Source organism: Manacus candei, unplaced genomic scaffold (assembly GCF_025592945.1).
Source record: "Manacus candei isolate 608988 ecotype Guabito, Panama unplaced genomic scaffold, ASM2559294v1 h1tg000050l, whole genome shotgun sequence".
Taxonomy (NCBI): Eukaryota; Metazoa; Chordata; class Aves; order Passeriformes; family Pipridae; genus Manacus; species Manacus candei.
Window position 1 is genome coordinate 28,189,779 of NW_026138098.1, and position 17,258 is coordinate 28,207,036.

At 46.1% G+C, this 17,258-nt stretch overlaps 1 protein-coding gene across 1 annotated transcript; it reads right to left on the reverse strand.

Annotated features, from left to right (window-relative positions):
* Positions 1 to 12,354: 12,354 nt before the first annotated feature.
* On the reverse strand, positions 12,355 to 15,605 carry ADIRF (adipogenesis regulatory factor). Its single transcript, XM_051799856.1, has 3 exons — positions 15,435 to 15,605; positions 13,759 to 13,821; positions 12,355 to 12,912 (listed from the first exon to the last, which is right to left on the reverse strand). Exons 1-3 carry the CDS (start codon positions 15,493 to 15,495, stop codon positions 12,806 to 12,808), a joined length of 231 nt encoding a protein of 76 aa, XP_051655816.1. The 5' UTR covers positions 15,496 to 15,605; the 3' UTR covers positions 12,355 to 12,805.
* Between the last annotated feature and the right edge of the window lie 1,653 nt (positions 15,606 to 17,258).

The following is a 17,258-nucleotide window of genomic DNA, read 5'->3' on the forward strand; positions in this document are numbered from 1 at the left end:
TGGAAGGGAAAAAAAGCCAAAACCTGCACAATGCCTGTATTCCCCAATTCATTTGCATCTTCTGGTCTTGTATACACACACACTAACACTTCTTTTCCCAGGTGAAAAAAAGCAGACCTCCCACCTAGCATGATTTTCCCAATCCCAAAGAGGAGCCCTGAAGGTTGACTGAATCTCTCCTCAGCCAACTTGGTTGCAGTGGTTCCTGACCTCCAACAGGCGTTGGAGACACAAGAGACATGAATCTTAGCATAGCCAGGGACTGGTATAAGGACAGCTTGGGGTACTTTTAATCAAAGAGTTGAGATTCTCAAGGAGACAATACTTGGAGTCTGACCAAAGATTACCACACATTTGCTGATTTGCCCTTTGCTTGAAGCTAAGCACAAGAATCAAACTCATTGATTCCAGACTTCTTGTGATGGCCTGCTGTGAAGTGTTCTTGTACATTAGGGCTATGCTGGTTCTGAACATTGTTGACCTCAATCCTAACGTGATCAGACAGTTAAGAAAAGAGTCACATGTTCCTTATCACATTTTGTAGCACAGACCTCTGCAGAACCAACAACAACAAAAGAAAGAAGAAAGTGGTAAAATTTGCTACAGTTGCTATGAGTTAATGTGGGTTTAGAGGCTTAAAAGCAAAGCAACTCTAGCCATTTGCCAGGCCCTAGCCACAGCTGAAAAAAAAGCAATCACTTTCTGGGATGTATGTTATAAATTTTGGGGGTTTTTTTTACTAGAACTGTTACTTCAGTTAGGTGTTAGACCCTCCTTATATATATGTGCACCCACACATGCAAGTCAACTGCCAGCTAACAAAATTGAATACAAGCAATACCACCTACATGCCACCTGACATTCACCAACAAACTTGCCAGGTTGTTTGGCAGGGAGCCAGTCAGTACCTGAAGTTAGGTTTGAGCACAGATTTGAAACTGCTCTGAGCAGAGAACAAAGCACATCCTCACCACAGCAGGTGTTTGTAAGCTCTCATTCACACTTAGTACAGCACAGGTAAGTAATTTGTGTTACAGCATCACAGCAAGTACTCTGAAGCTGCCAGTGAATTGCAGAAGGATGACAACTACAGTGTTCAGGGTGACATGCCACCTTGCAAACTACTAAAAGCAAAATATTTCTATTATGCAGAAGAGCAAGCAGAACAATCATTGTTCTATCCCAGAAAAGAACTCAGTGCTACACCTCTTTTCATTGATGGCAACTGTCGCCATCAGAAATCAGAGCAATGGAAATTCTTGCTGTGTTTCCAAGATGCCAAGTAAGTAACCTCTGAATTACTCTGTTAGTAATTGACAAGTTTGTAGTTTCAGATTCTAAGTTCATGTGCACACAAATTGTTTCTGTTATTTGGGGGCTTTTTGGGTTGTTGATGAGTTAGGTTTGTTCATGTTATCTTTTAAACATACCTGCTCAGTTTTGATTCTTTCAGCTGCTGTATGATTACTGTCCATCAGTGTTTGACAGAATGTTGTGAATGCCTCCAGTGCCCCGCTGTGTGATCTGCATTGCTCATCCTTCCCTTCCCTTTTCCAGAGTTGTTGGAGTTGTACCAATGACCAGGCTCAGACAGCACTAAGGACGTAGTGGAGCTGAGCACTCTGCTGCCAGCAAGGCAGCATTCTGCTGCTGGCATTACTTTGAGTATCAGAGTGCAGTTGTACAGTGGTTACATATACCTTAAGCACACTTGAGTCTTCCTCAACACAGTAGCTAATTGTGATTTTACTGATAAGACCAGAAGCACTAACACAGTCATGGAAGCAGACAGGTGCTTACCGTGTCTGGAGGGGGCTGTTGGGTGCTCAGCTGGTGAGACTTGTACACACACAAGTGATTTAGGCTCAGAGACAGAATGGCAGAGACCAGCTCTCAAGTGCTTGACTTTACATGGTGCCCACTCTGAGCCATCATTTAAACCCCACCCAAAAAAAAATAAAAGTGTTTGCATTAGTAGCACAGCACAACTCTAGCTGTCTGCTCTGTGAAATAATCCAGTCTTTCTAGACCAGTGATTTTAAATCTTTTTTTTAACGTATGTAACCAAAGGAATACACACAAGCCAGGCAGAGTATAAGTATTTTCTTTATTTAAGAGTACAGGTAGTAGAAAGTTGTTTACAAAAATTTCAGTGGTGATACATTTTTATCTTCATTGTCCAAAGCTTTTCCCCCACGAAGTTGCTTGGTTTGCTACATTTTTTACAGCTTTTTCACCGGTTTCAGCAACTTTGTAGACTTCATCCAGTGCTTTTCAAAGAGAAGAACAAAGGTAACTGTAGCATCACTGCAGTAGCTTTCCCTTTCCCACCAGGTGTGGGACAAGGAGCAAGGAAGGGTTGGGGGCTCTATGTGGGGTTTCACTGCCTTGATATTACCAAAGTAAACACAAACATTCCCGTACCTTTCTGACCAGCATCCTTAGCCTGTTCTGCTGCTTGCTGCACGGTCTGGCTCACCGTGTCCACTGGAAGTAGGAGGAAAAAAGTGTCAATTAAGCAGTCCTTACCCTTAGTTCAGTAATCATGTTTTAAAAGGGTTCCCCTAAATGTTTCAGGGCTAGAGGATGAAGAATTACTCCATAAGGATGGGCACTCTGATCCAGTAGTGGTGCTATTAGAACTCTGTCCCTATCTCCCCGCAGTATCCATGTGTCTAGGTATAGATGAAAATTATAGATGTTAATGTGTGTTACCTACAGTGTCAAGAAATAAACCCTAGTAGAGAATTGGGTGTGATGAAACCTTCCTTTAACTGAGCCTGGCTCAGATCTGCTGAGAACAGGCTGGGGCAGTTTGGTTGGTAAAGATTCTCTCACTAACTACATAAAGCCTGATGCTCATTGTCTTAACTGCTGTAAGAGCAGCACCTCAAAGATGTAGTGAATAGTCTAACACTTTCTCTTGTAGCTAGGAAAAAAAAATGTATTCTGTAAGAGACCAGACTAAAGGCATGGAAATGTTCAATAGAAGAGACATACTGTGACATGAAGAGCAAGAGAAGATATTGTCTTAAAGGCCTACAGCCTAAAAACTAGTAGTAAATGTTTGGATGATCAGCCTCCAGTATCTATGATGAGGAAAGTCTTGCTCTTGAGTCAGAAGTTTGGGGCAAATGGCCTTCAGTTGAACCTGTATTTGTTTTATTACCCTGGCTTCAAATACTACCTCTTTAAAAACACTAGACACACTCTGCACAACATATACTGAAGTGGGGGCTGACTGAGCAAGCCAGATTCCTCATGGACACGGGAGAAGGGAGAAATACTGAGGTGAATAAGAACATTTAAGTGGACTGGGAGTGCCTAAAAACTTCAAAGGTCTCCAGGCTTGCACTGAATGGCTCCTCAACAGTGGTTGTTTTAAGTATCTCGTAAAACCCAGTGGCCTATTTCACCTTGAGCTTGTAAGACATTTTCTACTGCTCAAAAGACATGCTAATTATCATCACACATCAACTTTTGCTGCAGTTTCCTAGCGTGGATGCTGTTCATGGCTCATAAGGTGCAGCTAAAGGAAAATGCTTCCCACAGCAATCTTGGGTCATAGCAGAGTTCATGACTCCTTTCAGGACCTACAGGATAGGAGCTAATTTTAGATACTTGCAAAGCCCAGTTGTGCCACTCTGCACTTGGCAATAGCTCATGGGACTGTTCCTTCAGGGCACACACAGGGACAGCAGAAGTAGTTCAGAGACAAGGTAATTAATAGTTGCAGAACCAGCAGTTGGACAGACTTGTTTTAGCTGAAATCTGGCATTAACCCCCCTGTATTTTCATTTAAATGGGGATTTAGAGGGTTCCTCTAGAATACTTCCAGGAGTTGGTACAGTACTGGCAAATTCAGCATCACCTGCTGTGTATTTACTGCCTGTCATCAAGGTACATGCAGATTGCACAGAAGTGGCCAAAGTCAGGCCAGTGCCTGGAACCTCCCACTGTTGTTCCAGGATCCAACTCCAGCTGGAAGAGCCATCTGCAGCACAGGACTTGCTGGGAAGATTTGTGCAGGGTTCAGGCAAAGGGCTTCTGACTGAAGATGTCCGAAGAACTGGTTCAGCTTCAAGTAGTTGGGACAGAGGGGAAAGGACTGCAGCTACTGTTCAAAAACTTTGCTCTTGGAGTTTGTCGACTCCTAAACACTTAATTCCATCAGCTGATTGAGATTACTACTCAGCTTCTTCAAGATGACAAATATCATTCCTAAAATATCCTTCTTATCTTCCAGCATAGGAAACCATAGATGTTTCCCCGATGTTATAGAAGTTAGGAATATCAAAAAACCCCACAGGAACATGCTTTTCTAGGGCTACTGTACTGCAAAATCAGAAAGATATCTTCATTTGAAAAACTCATGGTTACTCTCCAATTGCCCACATCCTCATGTTTTTCTTTCATGCTTCAGCATAAAAATATCTGAATTAAGCGTAAACATTTTCTGGAAAAGGGGGCAGTGGGTGTGGGATTTGCATCTCCTTAGCAAACTAAAACTAAGTATTGGTAAGTAAGACACGGGCTTCCCACTTGCTTCTTTGAGCACATACCCCTGCAAGTGGTATCTCCACTGCATTTGAAGTCACAGACAAAATAACTGGTTTCAGGAGTTTACCCAAAACGTCATGTAAAGAAATATGAAACAGTTTCCACTGCTCATGTACTGAAGACAAACATTTCAGGAATCTCAGCAGTGCAGGTCTGTGTTAAGGCTCCACTAACAATGGCTTATTTAAGTGGCACATTTCACTTTGGGGCCAGTTCAGCAAACCTCTCTGCAGGAGTGAACTTGTCTTGGGTGCCCTGCCTGAACCCCTGCAACTGCACTTGTGCTTTGGTGGGCTGTGTGACTGCAACACTGACAGCAGATGACTTAACTGTGCCTATCTGTGCAGCACCAAGCAGATCAGAGCCCTCAGAGTTCAGGAAAATAATACACTGTGCTACTACGCAGCTTGTATTTATCGTGGCTGTTCCTGCCAGGAAGCAAAGTCCTAAATAAGCAGCCTTGCCTCCCCTCTCAGCTTTTTGCAGTCCTGTCAACAGTGCGTCATCGAGTCACCCCTGCAGTGTGAGCCAGCATGGGACAAGTTGTTGGAAAACCAATAGTTAATATGGGACCTACATTTACTATAGTGTTAGGGGGTTTGGAGATTACAGGCTGTGCTGACCCCACCCTTCAGGGCAACATCTAGAGAGTTCATGCCCCAGGGGCAGATTTGCTCCCAGCAGCAGGGGCAGGAGCGGGCAGATAGTTTAACACCCAAGGCAAAGGAGGAGGGAAAGCAGCAATTTGTATTTACCTGCTGCCTGTGCAGCACTTTCAGCTTGTTGCACAGCTTCCTCGGCAAGCTTCTTCCCAATCCCGAACATGGCTGCTCAGTCCTCTCTCCCCGGATGAGATGGGCGAGTTTATCCCTAAGTTCGGTTCTGTTACACTGTTTGGCAAAGTGCAGCTTTTTATAGACAAAGCAGGACTCCTCCCAGTAGTTAGAGGGCAAATGCAAACTGGAACAGGGAAAAGTCATGAGCCCTTGCTGGGTGATTAATATATCAGGCATAAAAGGGTGAAGGGACATTTATGCTTGTTATGTTTTCCTCCCCGGGGAGAGGGCGTGGATTCATCAGCAGAAGTTTTCCATAGCCCAGGAATGAAAGCTTTGTTTTTCCATGTCGAGGAGTTGGTAAACAGCAGGCATGCCACAGCTGTCCCAAGCAAAGGCTCCCGAGCCAGTGCCGCAGGGGGATACACAGGCTGGCACAGCCCGTGGTGAACCGGGCAGAAAAACATGGCATTGCAGAACACTCAGCTGGAGGATTGCTTAAATCAGCTTCGGCGTTTCAAAACCTTACATAGAAAAGTATCCAGTTTCGGATGATTCTTGCCTGCGTTCCTTTGCCTCTCAGTAGGACTTCAAATTCATGGTTATAAAAAGGAATGGGAGGAGCCAACCCTGCTTTTTAAAGCATCTGATGAAATCTTTATTGCGTTGCACAAAGCTCATAATTTTGTGGTGTGTCATAATTAATACTTTAACCTCTTATTTCCGAGGTCTGGCTCAGCAGAATAGGTTTGTGTCCTTCCCCACAGCAAGTACTTTGCAGGACCTAGCACGGGCTCCAGGGCCTTGGGCATCAGCAAAGGTCAGTGGGGTGCAGTCCCACAACCTCAGCCTGCCCTCACCAGGCTCACATCACCCACCCAGGTGACAAAAAGTTGAGCTGCCCAACCTTGTTCCCTGAGACGGAGCCAATGAGATGGGATGTGGCAGGGGGGCAGTGGGAGATACATACATACATACCCACAGCATCTTGGTTCATCTCACAGGACACCAGCCACCCAGGAGCTGATCTCACACCAAAAGACTAGGCTTAGTTTTTTCTGGGATCACCTGCCCTCTGGCAAAACTGCTTTTATGCCCTTTCACACGGGACAGGAGGTTTCACTCTGTTGATCAAATAATTGTTGCTGGAAATGGCAGGGGAAAAAGCCTAACCTACCTTAGAACAAGGGTTTATTCATCAAACTGATCTTCTACCACAGCAGGTTTTAGAAATCTTGATCCCAGGCATGGCACTTCATGAACAACTGTTCCTCTGCAATGTCCCTTCCAGCATTACAGCAAAAGTTCTGTTTTATTACCACCATCACAGTTTATTACAGACCACAAAGTCCTACTTAATGTCAATTAAATGTGACGTAGAGGGGTTTCTGGGGAGGGGTTTCTAGGGAGGAGCTTCTCCATTTTATCTTCTAATGGCAAGGAAGGGATTGCTCACCATATCTAAACGTAAATTCTATCAGAAAATGCTCACAATAAAAAAGAAGTCAAGGGTTGTGTCATCAGGTCAAGGGTTGTTAACCAAGTTCAAAACAGACCTACAACGCAGGAAAAAAACCTTCTGAAATATTTCAGATAACTCAGACCAGCATCTGACCAATGGAAATTCTTGGCACAGCAGCCAAGAAGTAGAATGCACACGTTGTTCCCTGTGACATCCTCAATAGCTCATGGCTGGCCTTGTTCACGGAAACTGCAATTTCCTGGTCCTACTCTGCTGCTGCTCCAGTTACTGAGAGGGACAGATACGTGAAGACAGCAAGACTCAGAGTCAGCAACAGGTTTGTATATTTGTTGAGGCAAGTATTTATATTGTCACGAGACACTGGAAATACCCCTCTTCATCCCTTCCTTACTACAAGGTGTATGACAGTTCCTGTTCTCACACACTCCACTACTGCAAATACGCCTCCTTTTTTAAAAATCCACATCATCACTAGTTCACAAGCAACTTCCTTGAAGGCAGATTGGTACAGCATCAGCACTGATGCTTTGGCTTCCCAGTGAACATCAGTGCAGAAATAAAATTACAGAGCCAATCCTAATTATATTACATCGACGCACTGCAGGTACATACTGAGTTGTAACATGGGAGAAGGTGCCATTGCAATACTGCCTTGCAGACAGGTGAAGGTGATGTTTGCATCACAGGAGCGAAAACACAGCAATAAAACACAGCACAGTTCTCAAATATATAAAGGACCTTCCTTATGTCACTACATAAAGCCATAGAAGACCTATGAAGAGGTGCAGATCTTTGCAGACACCAGGACTTCCACCAGGAATGCATTTAAACCAACATTAGGCTGCACTCAGTGCAGGGCTCATCTCTGTGCACAGATCTGGCTCCGCTCCCGAACACACAGACAAAGCCCAGGACAGCGCCCAGAGTGAGCAGAGCCAGGGCAGCCTGCTGAGAGCACGGGGCAGAGCTGCCAAGGCACAAACACAGAGGCTCCCTGGGCTCAGCCACCAGCCAGCACGGGCGAACACACCGAGCTGGAGAGCAGAGGCAAAACCCGTCCCCCTTTGCCACGACCACGGGCTGCGGGACGCGCGTCCCCCAGGCTGGCTGGGCACCAGCACTGCCAGCACCCCCCGCCTGGAGCCATCTCAGCCTCTCCCACAGGGTCACATCCCACCACAGCGCAGCCACAGCACCCGGAGGCAGAAATCACAGCACCCAGAAGCAGAAATCACAGCACCCGGAGGCAGAAATCACAGCACCCGGAGGCAGAAATCACAGCACCAACACGCACCCGCCCGCCCTCACCCCGCCCGCACCGACACCTCGCATGCCCGGCTCATACCTGCCCACCACGTCCACAGTCAGGAGCTTTCCTGGGCCCCTCCCGCAGCCCCTTTAAAGCCTCCCCAGCCCCTGCCCGGCTCAGCTGGGCAGACCCAGCCCAGGTGCAGAAAGTTTTGGGGAAGGGCCCCTCTGCCCCAGCTCAAGTGCAGTAGGTTTTGGGAAGGGCCCCTTCCTGCAGCAGGGCCCTTATTTGTCAAACCTTGTGGGGTTTTGAGTGAGGGGTCAATGCGTGCAATGGGTAGGAGATGAACTTCAAACATGAAAGGAAGGTCACCTTTGTCCTGTGGACAGCAAACCCCGCTGTTCCCATGGGCTCTGGAAGCAGACAATGCTGGCAGGCCTAAAAAGGAGCTGGACAACTTTGTTCATAAACAGAGACTCCAGGGGGTGCTGGGATGTGTTCTCCAACATTGTTAATCCAGCAATCATGATTATTTGGGAGCATGAAGGAAGTGGTGCCAAGAGGGGACCGGTTTGCAGGGGTCCACAAGTCACCTGTCCCATCACTGCTGTTTGCTGCTGCTGGGGGTGGCCATCTGGCATTTTTTCAGGTCGTGGTGAAACGGTATAACACAGGCAGAGTGTGCAGCCTGCACAGCAGCTCCAGCATGTGCCAATGGCATGTGGGCAACAACACCCAACACACCACCAGCTTATTCATCTTCAGGTTTCTTCGTCTGACTCCTAGGAAGGCAAGTTTCTCCTTGTGGACCTGCCATTCCAACTTGTGCCAAGCAGCTTCTCCATGATATCCTCACAAAACAGCAAGCTGTTCCCTCACTCACACCCCACAGGCACCAGCACCACTTTGTCTGTGGCTCCTTTGCAGAAAAAAGCAGCCTCTCATAGCAGCCAGCCCCCCATGTCCCACCTGTGTCTTGTCCACATGACCTGTGGGTCTGGGATAGGGACATGGGAGGTGCCACAGAGGGATGTGAGAACCTGATCAACTGCCAAAAGGGTGATTTGGGAAAAGGTATAAAAGCAGGAGGGTTAGTCATAAAAACAAAGGAGATTGTAAGCTAGACATGGGAAGCAAAATGGCAGCTAAGGGAGCGAGATTTGAGAGCGGGATCAGGGAAACTGAGGCAGAGTGAGGTGATGCAGGCAGGCCCTGGGGGCTGCTCATGCCAAAGCCAACACAAAAGCAGCAAGAAGGGCCTTCCTTACCAAGGGCTTGGTTAGTATTTCCCACAGCACATCTCCCTGCACAGGCAGTGAGTCAGCTGCTGTGCTCAACAGCTGCGCTCCCTATGGTCCAGCTTTTACATCTGCTCTGTTCTCCCAGCTTTACAATTAACCACGAGGGCAAGAAATGCTCAAAGGGCCCTCACAAGGTGCCTGGGCTGGGAGCTGTAAAGAAAGGAAAAAACCCAGAAGTGTTACTAAATAGGAAGAAAGAGCTATGCATAAAAAGGGTTTATTTGCATGAAATTCCTGGTGATTTCCTACGTGAAGGCAAAAGAGAGACTGAGCAAGCACCACGTGTGTGTGTGTGTGTGTACACTAGTACTGTGCACTACCAACAGCAGCTGAGGGGCTGATATGAAGCAGGAGAAGCATCTATGAAGCAAGGCTTAGGAGCACAGTGAAAATGGCTTATGTACGTATCTTTTGAGGGTCTTGGCCCCAGGGGTGTGTGGATGTGGATTCCAACCCAGCCAGAACCCCAGCAGTGCTCCACAGGGACACAGGTTGGGCTATCTGCTGTGGCTGAAATGTGCACAGTAACCTCAAAAAGGCACCAGGGTTGGGGGGAGAGGACAGGGATTAAAAAAAAAAAAATCACCTTTACGTTTTGCCACATGGCAGGAAACTATGGCTGCAAAGACAGATTTCAGAGAGCTTGGATTCTTGTTAACCCTTGGAACATCAATCAAAGCATTCACCTGAGATGAGTATTCCTGTTTTCTTGGGCAAAGGAAAGAGCTGAAGGTGGATTTTGAGCAGTCTGGTAAAATCTGTGCCCCTTGTTCCCCTGCCCTGCTGATCTGTGAAGGAGGGATGGCAGGGACTGCATGCCCTCCAGTGTCCTGGGAACTTCTCTGGAGCATTGGAGTGGGGCACAGAGCAGGAGGTGCTCACACTGGGCAGCCTAGCCAGGCTGAAACATGAATCCCCTTTGCTCAGCATTTCATAGCTCGGGCAGCTGCAGGCACACCCAGAAGCAAATTTTGGGAAATTTGAGAACTCAGGTGTTAGACAACTTCACAAGCACAGTGTTGATGGTACAGGAGCTGGTAGGAGCTTTAGGGATGTCTGCTTCGCTTTTACACAACATCTGGAGCCTTCAGGTGGGATGGGAAGGCACAGTCCTGTGTTGGGACATGGGTCCTTGTGTGATGCACAAGGAACAGAGAGCCCCAAATACTGTGACTAAGGCAGGGACCTTATTTGTGGAGCAAAGTGCTTAAGTTTAGACCTAGAAACACTTGCCAGCAAGTGACTCAGACTCATGGGTGCCTGTGGCACAGCATTCACTCTTGGAACAAAAGAGATGTGAAATACTCTGATCAGGCTCCCGATGAAGCAAAGACATCCCTGTGCTGGAGACCAGGAGTCAGGAGCTGCCTCCAGGTGCTTGTTGGCTGGATGGAAGAAGTGTCTTCTCTCTCGAGTCAGTAGGTGACCTCCAGTGGTCCCTCCAGCCAGGCAGTCCAGTCTCTACCCTGCCAGAGCTGCTGCCAACACTGGGCCAGAGCAGCGGGAAGTGACAAACTGTTAGTTACACTGAAGGCAACTGGAATGAGGGCATATTAAGCTGCACACCAGGAGTCAGGGCTGTGGTCTCCATGAACAAAGCAGCAGGAATAGGGCCAGTAGTGTGAGGGGATAACTGGTTTTACTGGTGAAAATGCTCTGTTTCAAGGTTTCTTTTTGTAATATTAGCTAAGAAGTGGTTTGCAGCAAAAGAAAGGTGCAGTGGAAAATGGTGTATGGGCCACTGTCACCCACAAACACAGCACTGGTGTCTGAAATGCTGAGCCTAAAGAGCTCAGTCTCCCAAGATTTCACCATCAGGGAGGCAACCATGAAAAGTACTAAATAATAAAGTACTATTGAGGGTTGCCCAGTAACTGAGAGTGCAATAGTCTAATGCTTTTTCTGTGAGCTTGTACTTGGGTAAATATTTAGGCTTTTAAAGCTTTAAATGACAGGAGACATTGCATAAGGACACTTGGTGCAAAGACCTGGACTATGTTTACTCACAGATGGTCTGTTATTTATAGGGTCCTGTAAAGGCCTTTTGGTCTGTGCATCCTTGTGCAGATTGCAGACAGGGGTGGTCTTTGGGTTCGGGGATGAGCCAGTCTCTCCTAGGACTGCATTCACAAAGACCAGCTTCCAAAAAGCCCTGGTCAACCACAGCCTTTGGTCAAGAGAGGCGAGGCAGCAATACCTCAAACAGGCCTGGATTGCCCTATTTCATTGCAGCCAGATGGCTTTGGTCTTGCTTTGGATTTTTTTGTAAGACATAAATTAGATTTTTACTGAAATCAGGCTGGTAAGGCTTCAAACCGGGAGGAAAAAAAAAAAAAGGAAAAAAAATTCCCAGAGGAAATACTGCCTAGCAATGAGAAACTCCCAGAGGCCGAGGTAAGAGCACTTACTGTGAATAAGTGGGTATTAGTGCCTTCTGTTGACAGAGGCAGCACTAAGTGGGCATCCTGTCTGGCTGCAGCAGCCTCTGATTGCCCAGCAATCTAAAATAAATATTTCCATCTCCCAGGCAAGAAGATTGCCCCCTTGCCTCTCTGGCGGCTCTCCGTCCCTGAGCAGGCCCCTCTGTGCAGCGCAGCCCGCCGGGGATGCCTTGGAGGAGCCGAGCCGAGCACCCCTCGGGGGCTCCCTCGCTCAGAGCTGCCAGCCGTCCTTAGAGCTGCGAGCGAGCGCTGGGATAAAGGGGCTGGGTTTTGTCCCCAGGAGATTTAACAGGAGATGCGTTGTGGACAATGGTAACAAGAAATTTAGATGGGCAACAGATGGGTAGGAGAAGGGACAATGGGGTGGACATCACAACTCCCATTCACTCACAGGCACCACAGGGCTCCTCTGCATCCTTGCAGGATGGTCACTGACCGCACTGGGATCAAACAGATTTGCAAGTCGTTGTCTGATCCTTCACTGAAAGCCGGGGTAAAATAACGAGATTAAATAACAAGGCAATGTATTTCTGAGTGGTGAAAATCTTACAGTACTCTTTATTTATCTTAATCTAAAAATACAGAAGATGGGAACAAACAAACAGCTGACAAGAAATACAACCCCAGCTTAACTTTTGATTACTGGAAGAAAACTCAGTTTCATCATATGAATGTTCTGTTGTCCTGAAGTATGAACAGTTTCACTGGCTTTGTACATACACTCAGCAAATGTGGCAATAATCGTGCTGTTGTAAGAGCAGGGCAACAACATTGCTGAATCCCTTTGAGCCATGTTGATGATCGTGAGCAGATGTGCTAAAAGATACATTTTTTCTGTGTGAAGGATGAGGGGGACCTTCCATCTTAGAATTTTGTATTTGAAGAGAGAAAAATTATCCAGATATCAAACAGCTTTCATTTTTCTACACAAAGGAGGAGGGAATTGCAAACCAAAGAGAGATTTATACATACAATACTGTTAACTTAAATTAGCATCATTTTTTAAAGCCACATTTTTTCCCAAAGCCAGACATTGCTTCTGCAGCTTGTCCAGTCGCTTTTTCCACTCCATCTTGTGCCATCTTGGCAGCCTTGTCAATAGCTGCAAGAGAGGGAAAAAGAGAAGCAGGAAGTTGGGAAAATGCAATGTTGTTTAATATTTATGATGGAAGAGAGGTGCAAGGATGATTAGACTACAGAAATGTAGAGATACATCTTTAAAAAAGATTTTGGCAATTTTGCTGCCTTCCCACCTAATGTCACCAAGTGCCCAAGCCCACCCTTCTCATCACACCCATGGGGCCGTAGAGGGTGTCAGCTCTAAGGAGATACTGCCAATGCATTTTAGTTTCATCAAGCATTTTAGAGCCTGAAATTGATAAGCCTCCCCTCATTCTTAGAAAGTTATTAAATTGTTTGAAAAAAAAAGAAAATTGAGCTTAGTTTTTAGTTTGACTTGTTCCCCATCCCCAGCAACAAGATGCCAACATTTTCCTGACGGCACCTTTCCAGCTGCAGGATCAGCTTGGATCAACCCCAGCTGCTGCCTCAGCAGGTGCTGGCTGGACCTGGATGGAGCCCTGCACTCAGGGCTGAGAGGGGGGTGGGAGCAAGATGTGACACAGGGCTACCTAATGCTCAAGAAAGAAGAGCAAAGTTTTGTTCATGTTGTTCCCACAAGTTTTCTAAAGAGGAAGTCAATGTCTGAACGCTGTGCAGGAGACTCAGTGTCCAGGGGGCGTCAGCTACTGCCTGCCAGTACCTGTGGATGTACTAAGCAACAGATCCTGAAACCCTTCCCCATGAGATTTCTAAAAGCCCCAAATTGTCACTGAAACCAAGGCCTTTCATGCTGAGAACACCCGTGGGGCAGTGGAGAATGAGCACTGCCCACTGCCACCTTGTGTCGAGCTGCTCCGTCACTTCTTGATTTGATCATTGCTCCTACCTTTCTGGCTTGCATCTGTAATCTGGTTGACTGAATCCTGAGTGGCCTGTCCCAGGCTGTTTGCTGTAATTAAGGTAAAAAAGAAAAAAAAAAACATTTCCAGCTGTTCCCCTTTATGGTTACAGCAATTCCCAGAGTCAGTTCCCTTTTCTGCACGCCCACAGCAGGCTATGCCCCCCATGAGTGACCAGGCTGGTACAGAGCAGGCTGAGGCTGTGCCCTTTGTCTGTGGGCACCCTGGGAACTGTGTGTTGCCAGAGCAGCTTGCTATGAGATTAGTGTTCACCTAGCACCTATGGTCAGCTGAGCAAACCAATGACAGATAAGCAGGAGATAAAGAAGCAAAGATTAGCGGTGAGTTGGAATGATGACATTTAGCTGCAAGCTGCTTATTTTACACTACACTTGCTTTTATTGATTTCTAGCTTATTGTGCTTGGGGAAGGTTGGCCATGTAGCATGCATTTTCTCTGTGGGCCATTTGGGAATAGGGCCTCTTCCAAAATGGAAGCAAATGCATCAAATGCAAGACAGGAGAAGGGAGATTTTATAAACAAGATATAAATAGAAGAAGAGGAGAAGAAGCTAGAAACATAACAGATCAACTCCAGAATATAAAGCATTAAAAAATTGAGATGCAGTTGTAAGATATCTGATAGTTTATGAAAGAGCAAGGTGCCCTCTCAGTGGCATGAATATATTCATACCATGGCAAATGGCAAAGACTATTTTATTCTTCAGAAAGGGATACTATCATGTTTGTGGATCTACTGTACACTTGTCCCCAGATGTATGGAAACTTGCTCTAACTTTGAAGAAACTAGTAAGGTTTCTCACATATTTCAGCTATACAACACAGTGTTTGCAGGATGAGAGTCCAGGACCATACCTGATAAAATTACACACTGCTAGGAATATGCTGCACACAAATACTGTAGGAAATACACTATAAAATGCTGGAGTAAGCTATACACATTTTTCAATCTTTCATTTAAAGGACAGGCTATTATGCTTTGCATTGAAAAGTTGATTTCCAATGCACAGCACTAATGATAAAAACTTGGCCCTACAACATGGGCATAACTATTACAGAAATGTTCATATGGGGTTTTTTAAACCCTGCACAGCCTGGTGATTACTGCTGAAGAACACAACAAAAACATACTTGTACTACATATTACTAACTGTGCATTGCAATCAATGTAGTTATAACCAGAAGGCACTGACAGGCCAAGGGGCAAACATTAATCAAAAGTTAACTGCAACTTATTAGAAGGAGAGCAGGTTAAAAACCACTACAGAGCATGAGAAAAGACCACCCTGCATAATGCAAAAGCTAAATACAGAAGGTTATTATTACCAAAAGCTGCTTCACTGCCCTAAAAACATGAATGTTTTGAGGAGTGATAGATGTTGGACAACGCTCAGCAGCCACAGAGGGAGCAGTGGGTGGGCAGGTGAAAGCAGCTGCCCACAGCAATTGGAGAGCCATGGCCAGCCTGGGCTCTTCCCTAGGTGATGGCCAAGACTTGCTTCCCGAGAAGGGAAGGAAAAAGAGGAAGCTGTGTCCTGCTAGCATTGATGCAGCTAATAGTGTCACTTCAGATCGTGGGTTTTCTGAGCGAAAGTAGCAACTAAACCCTATCCAAACATACAATAATATTTTATCTTTCTTACCAGCATCTTTTGCTGCAGATTCAGCCTGTTCCTTCAGTCCCTGAAAGCTTCTTCCCGACATTGTGGCTTCTGATGCCTGTTAAAAGTCCTCTGCTTTGGTAAAACTAAGCACCAGGTGATGTATAGCACACTATGTGATAGTGTCCTGACTTGTCCTGGTTTTTATACGTCTGCTACCAGACCTGCTGATTCTTTTGGGGGTGATTGGTACAATGGGTGGAGTTCGAATCTGAGGAATGAGAGCTGAAAATAGAGAAAAGTTGTTTATTTACCCTCCCTGATGAGAGGGTGTGCCCAGATAGAGACTTCTGCTTCATAGCACTGTCTTTGTTTGTTAAATTGTGGTTGTTTGGGTTTTTTTTTTAATCAAAACTGAAAAAAACCTGTTCCACCATCACAAGACAGAGAAAAGCCACTGAACTGAGCTTTATAAAGAATGCTGGAATACTACTGAAGTGGTAGTGCCTGGGCATGGCCAACTTTCGTCCCCGCCAGGCTGATTTCCTTCTCTTTCCTTCCTGAGAAGAACCTCATGAGAACAGAAACCAGCCCAAACTTGTTGTAGTTTCTAGCAGTTTTAATCATAATCCCCTTTTCTTGTCAGGTGGGATACTCTTAGATGGTGAGGGTTGTCACTTATGTGTACTTTTATAAGGAAATGCTAATCTGGTCATCTTTCCAGTTGGCTGCTCAAGGTGGATTGCAAATCCCATCACCATTGAAGGCCTTGCCTGGGTGAGGCAGGTAACCAGTGCCAGCACTAGCAGTTCTCAGGGGAAGGGAAAAAAAAAGAAGCCAAATTAGCAAACCTACCTTTTCCTAATATGGCTTTGTGGTACTGACTTTGTTAGTACAGAAATTATGCTTAAAATCACTTCCTTTCCTAGCATCACCACATGAATAAAAGTTTCTGGCTTTAACCTCTGGCACTTCCCAGGTTTCCTCTAGCCTTTGGAATTAATATTTCCTGCCATCAATCCCCAGTACAAAGGTGCTTTGTACAAGTGAACTATTGGCAGAGTTGGGAGCCAAATGGCTCGCTGGTTTTGAGGGGTTTGGGTTCCTCGTTGCCATTTTCCGGCGTACAAAGTGTCTCTGTTCAGATGGCCACATATTTGTCTTCCTGAGTAAAGATCTGTGTTGGGAAATAGGCATGAGAACAAGATGCCATGGATAAACCAGTGTGGGCACTGACAGTTCTCATAAGTTTAGTACTTCATTAGTACCCAAGTGAGGAAGAGCGGCAGAAAACAAGGTTCCCTGCATTCCTCTGCCGCTCCTGCTCCGCCTGTCATTTCAGAGAGCTCCTCTCAACTTTGGCACCACTCCTTTGTTATTTCAAACAGCAGTCCTCTTTCCCCCTCGACGGGTCAATTAGAATTCTAATTATATATGCACATCAGGTATCTTTTTCAATTCCTTGCTGATTTCTTTTTTGGAATGATTTTCTCACTTGGATTTTCAAAAACTCAGATAAAAGACACCCAGTACTGTGGGGCTCTGGCATTTTTTTAACAAAGCCACTAACATGGACCTACTTACCTTTCTCACCCAAAGCTGAGAAGGCAGCCACAGCACAGCCCACACCAAATGGGAGGATTTCAGCTGTTCTCAGCCCCTCTGTCAGGTCACTGCTGCCTAGAGTTACTCTGTGTGGAGTGTTAGTGAAGGAAGGAGGAGGCTCTCTGGTATCCATCAGGCAGCTTGTCACAGCTCAAGAGAGGACATGCCCAGGCTCCAGCAGCAAATACCTTCCAGCTGCCCTCCCAGCTCTTTTCCAAACTGCTGGATTTTCAGTGCAAGGGCCCTGCAGGTGCTGGCTGG

Bases quoted from the DNA above. Each gene is read 5' to 3' on its own strand.
- ADIRF (XM_051799856.1), bottom strand. From the start codon at position 15,495: ATGTCGGGAAGAAGCTTTCAGGGACTGAAGGAACAGGCTGAATCTGCA. The intron at 13,822-15,434 runs GTAAGAAAGATA...CCTTAATTACAG, and splicing joins ATCTGCAGCAAAAGATGCTG to CAAACAGCCTGGGACAGGCC. The intron at 12,913-13,758 runs GTAGGAGCAATG...CCTCTCTTGCAG, and splicing joins TACAGATGCAAGCCAGAAAG to CTATTGACAAGGCTGCCAAG.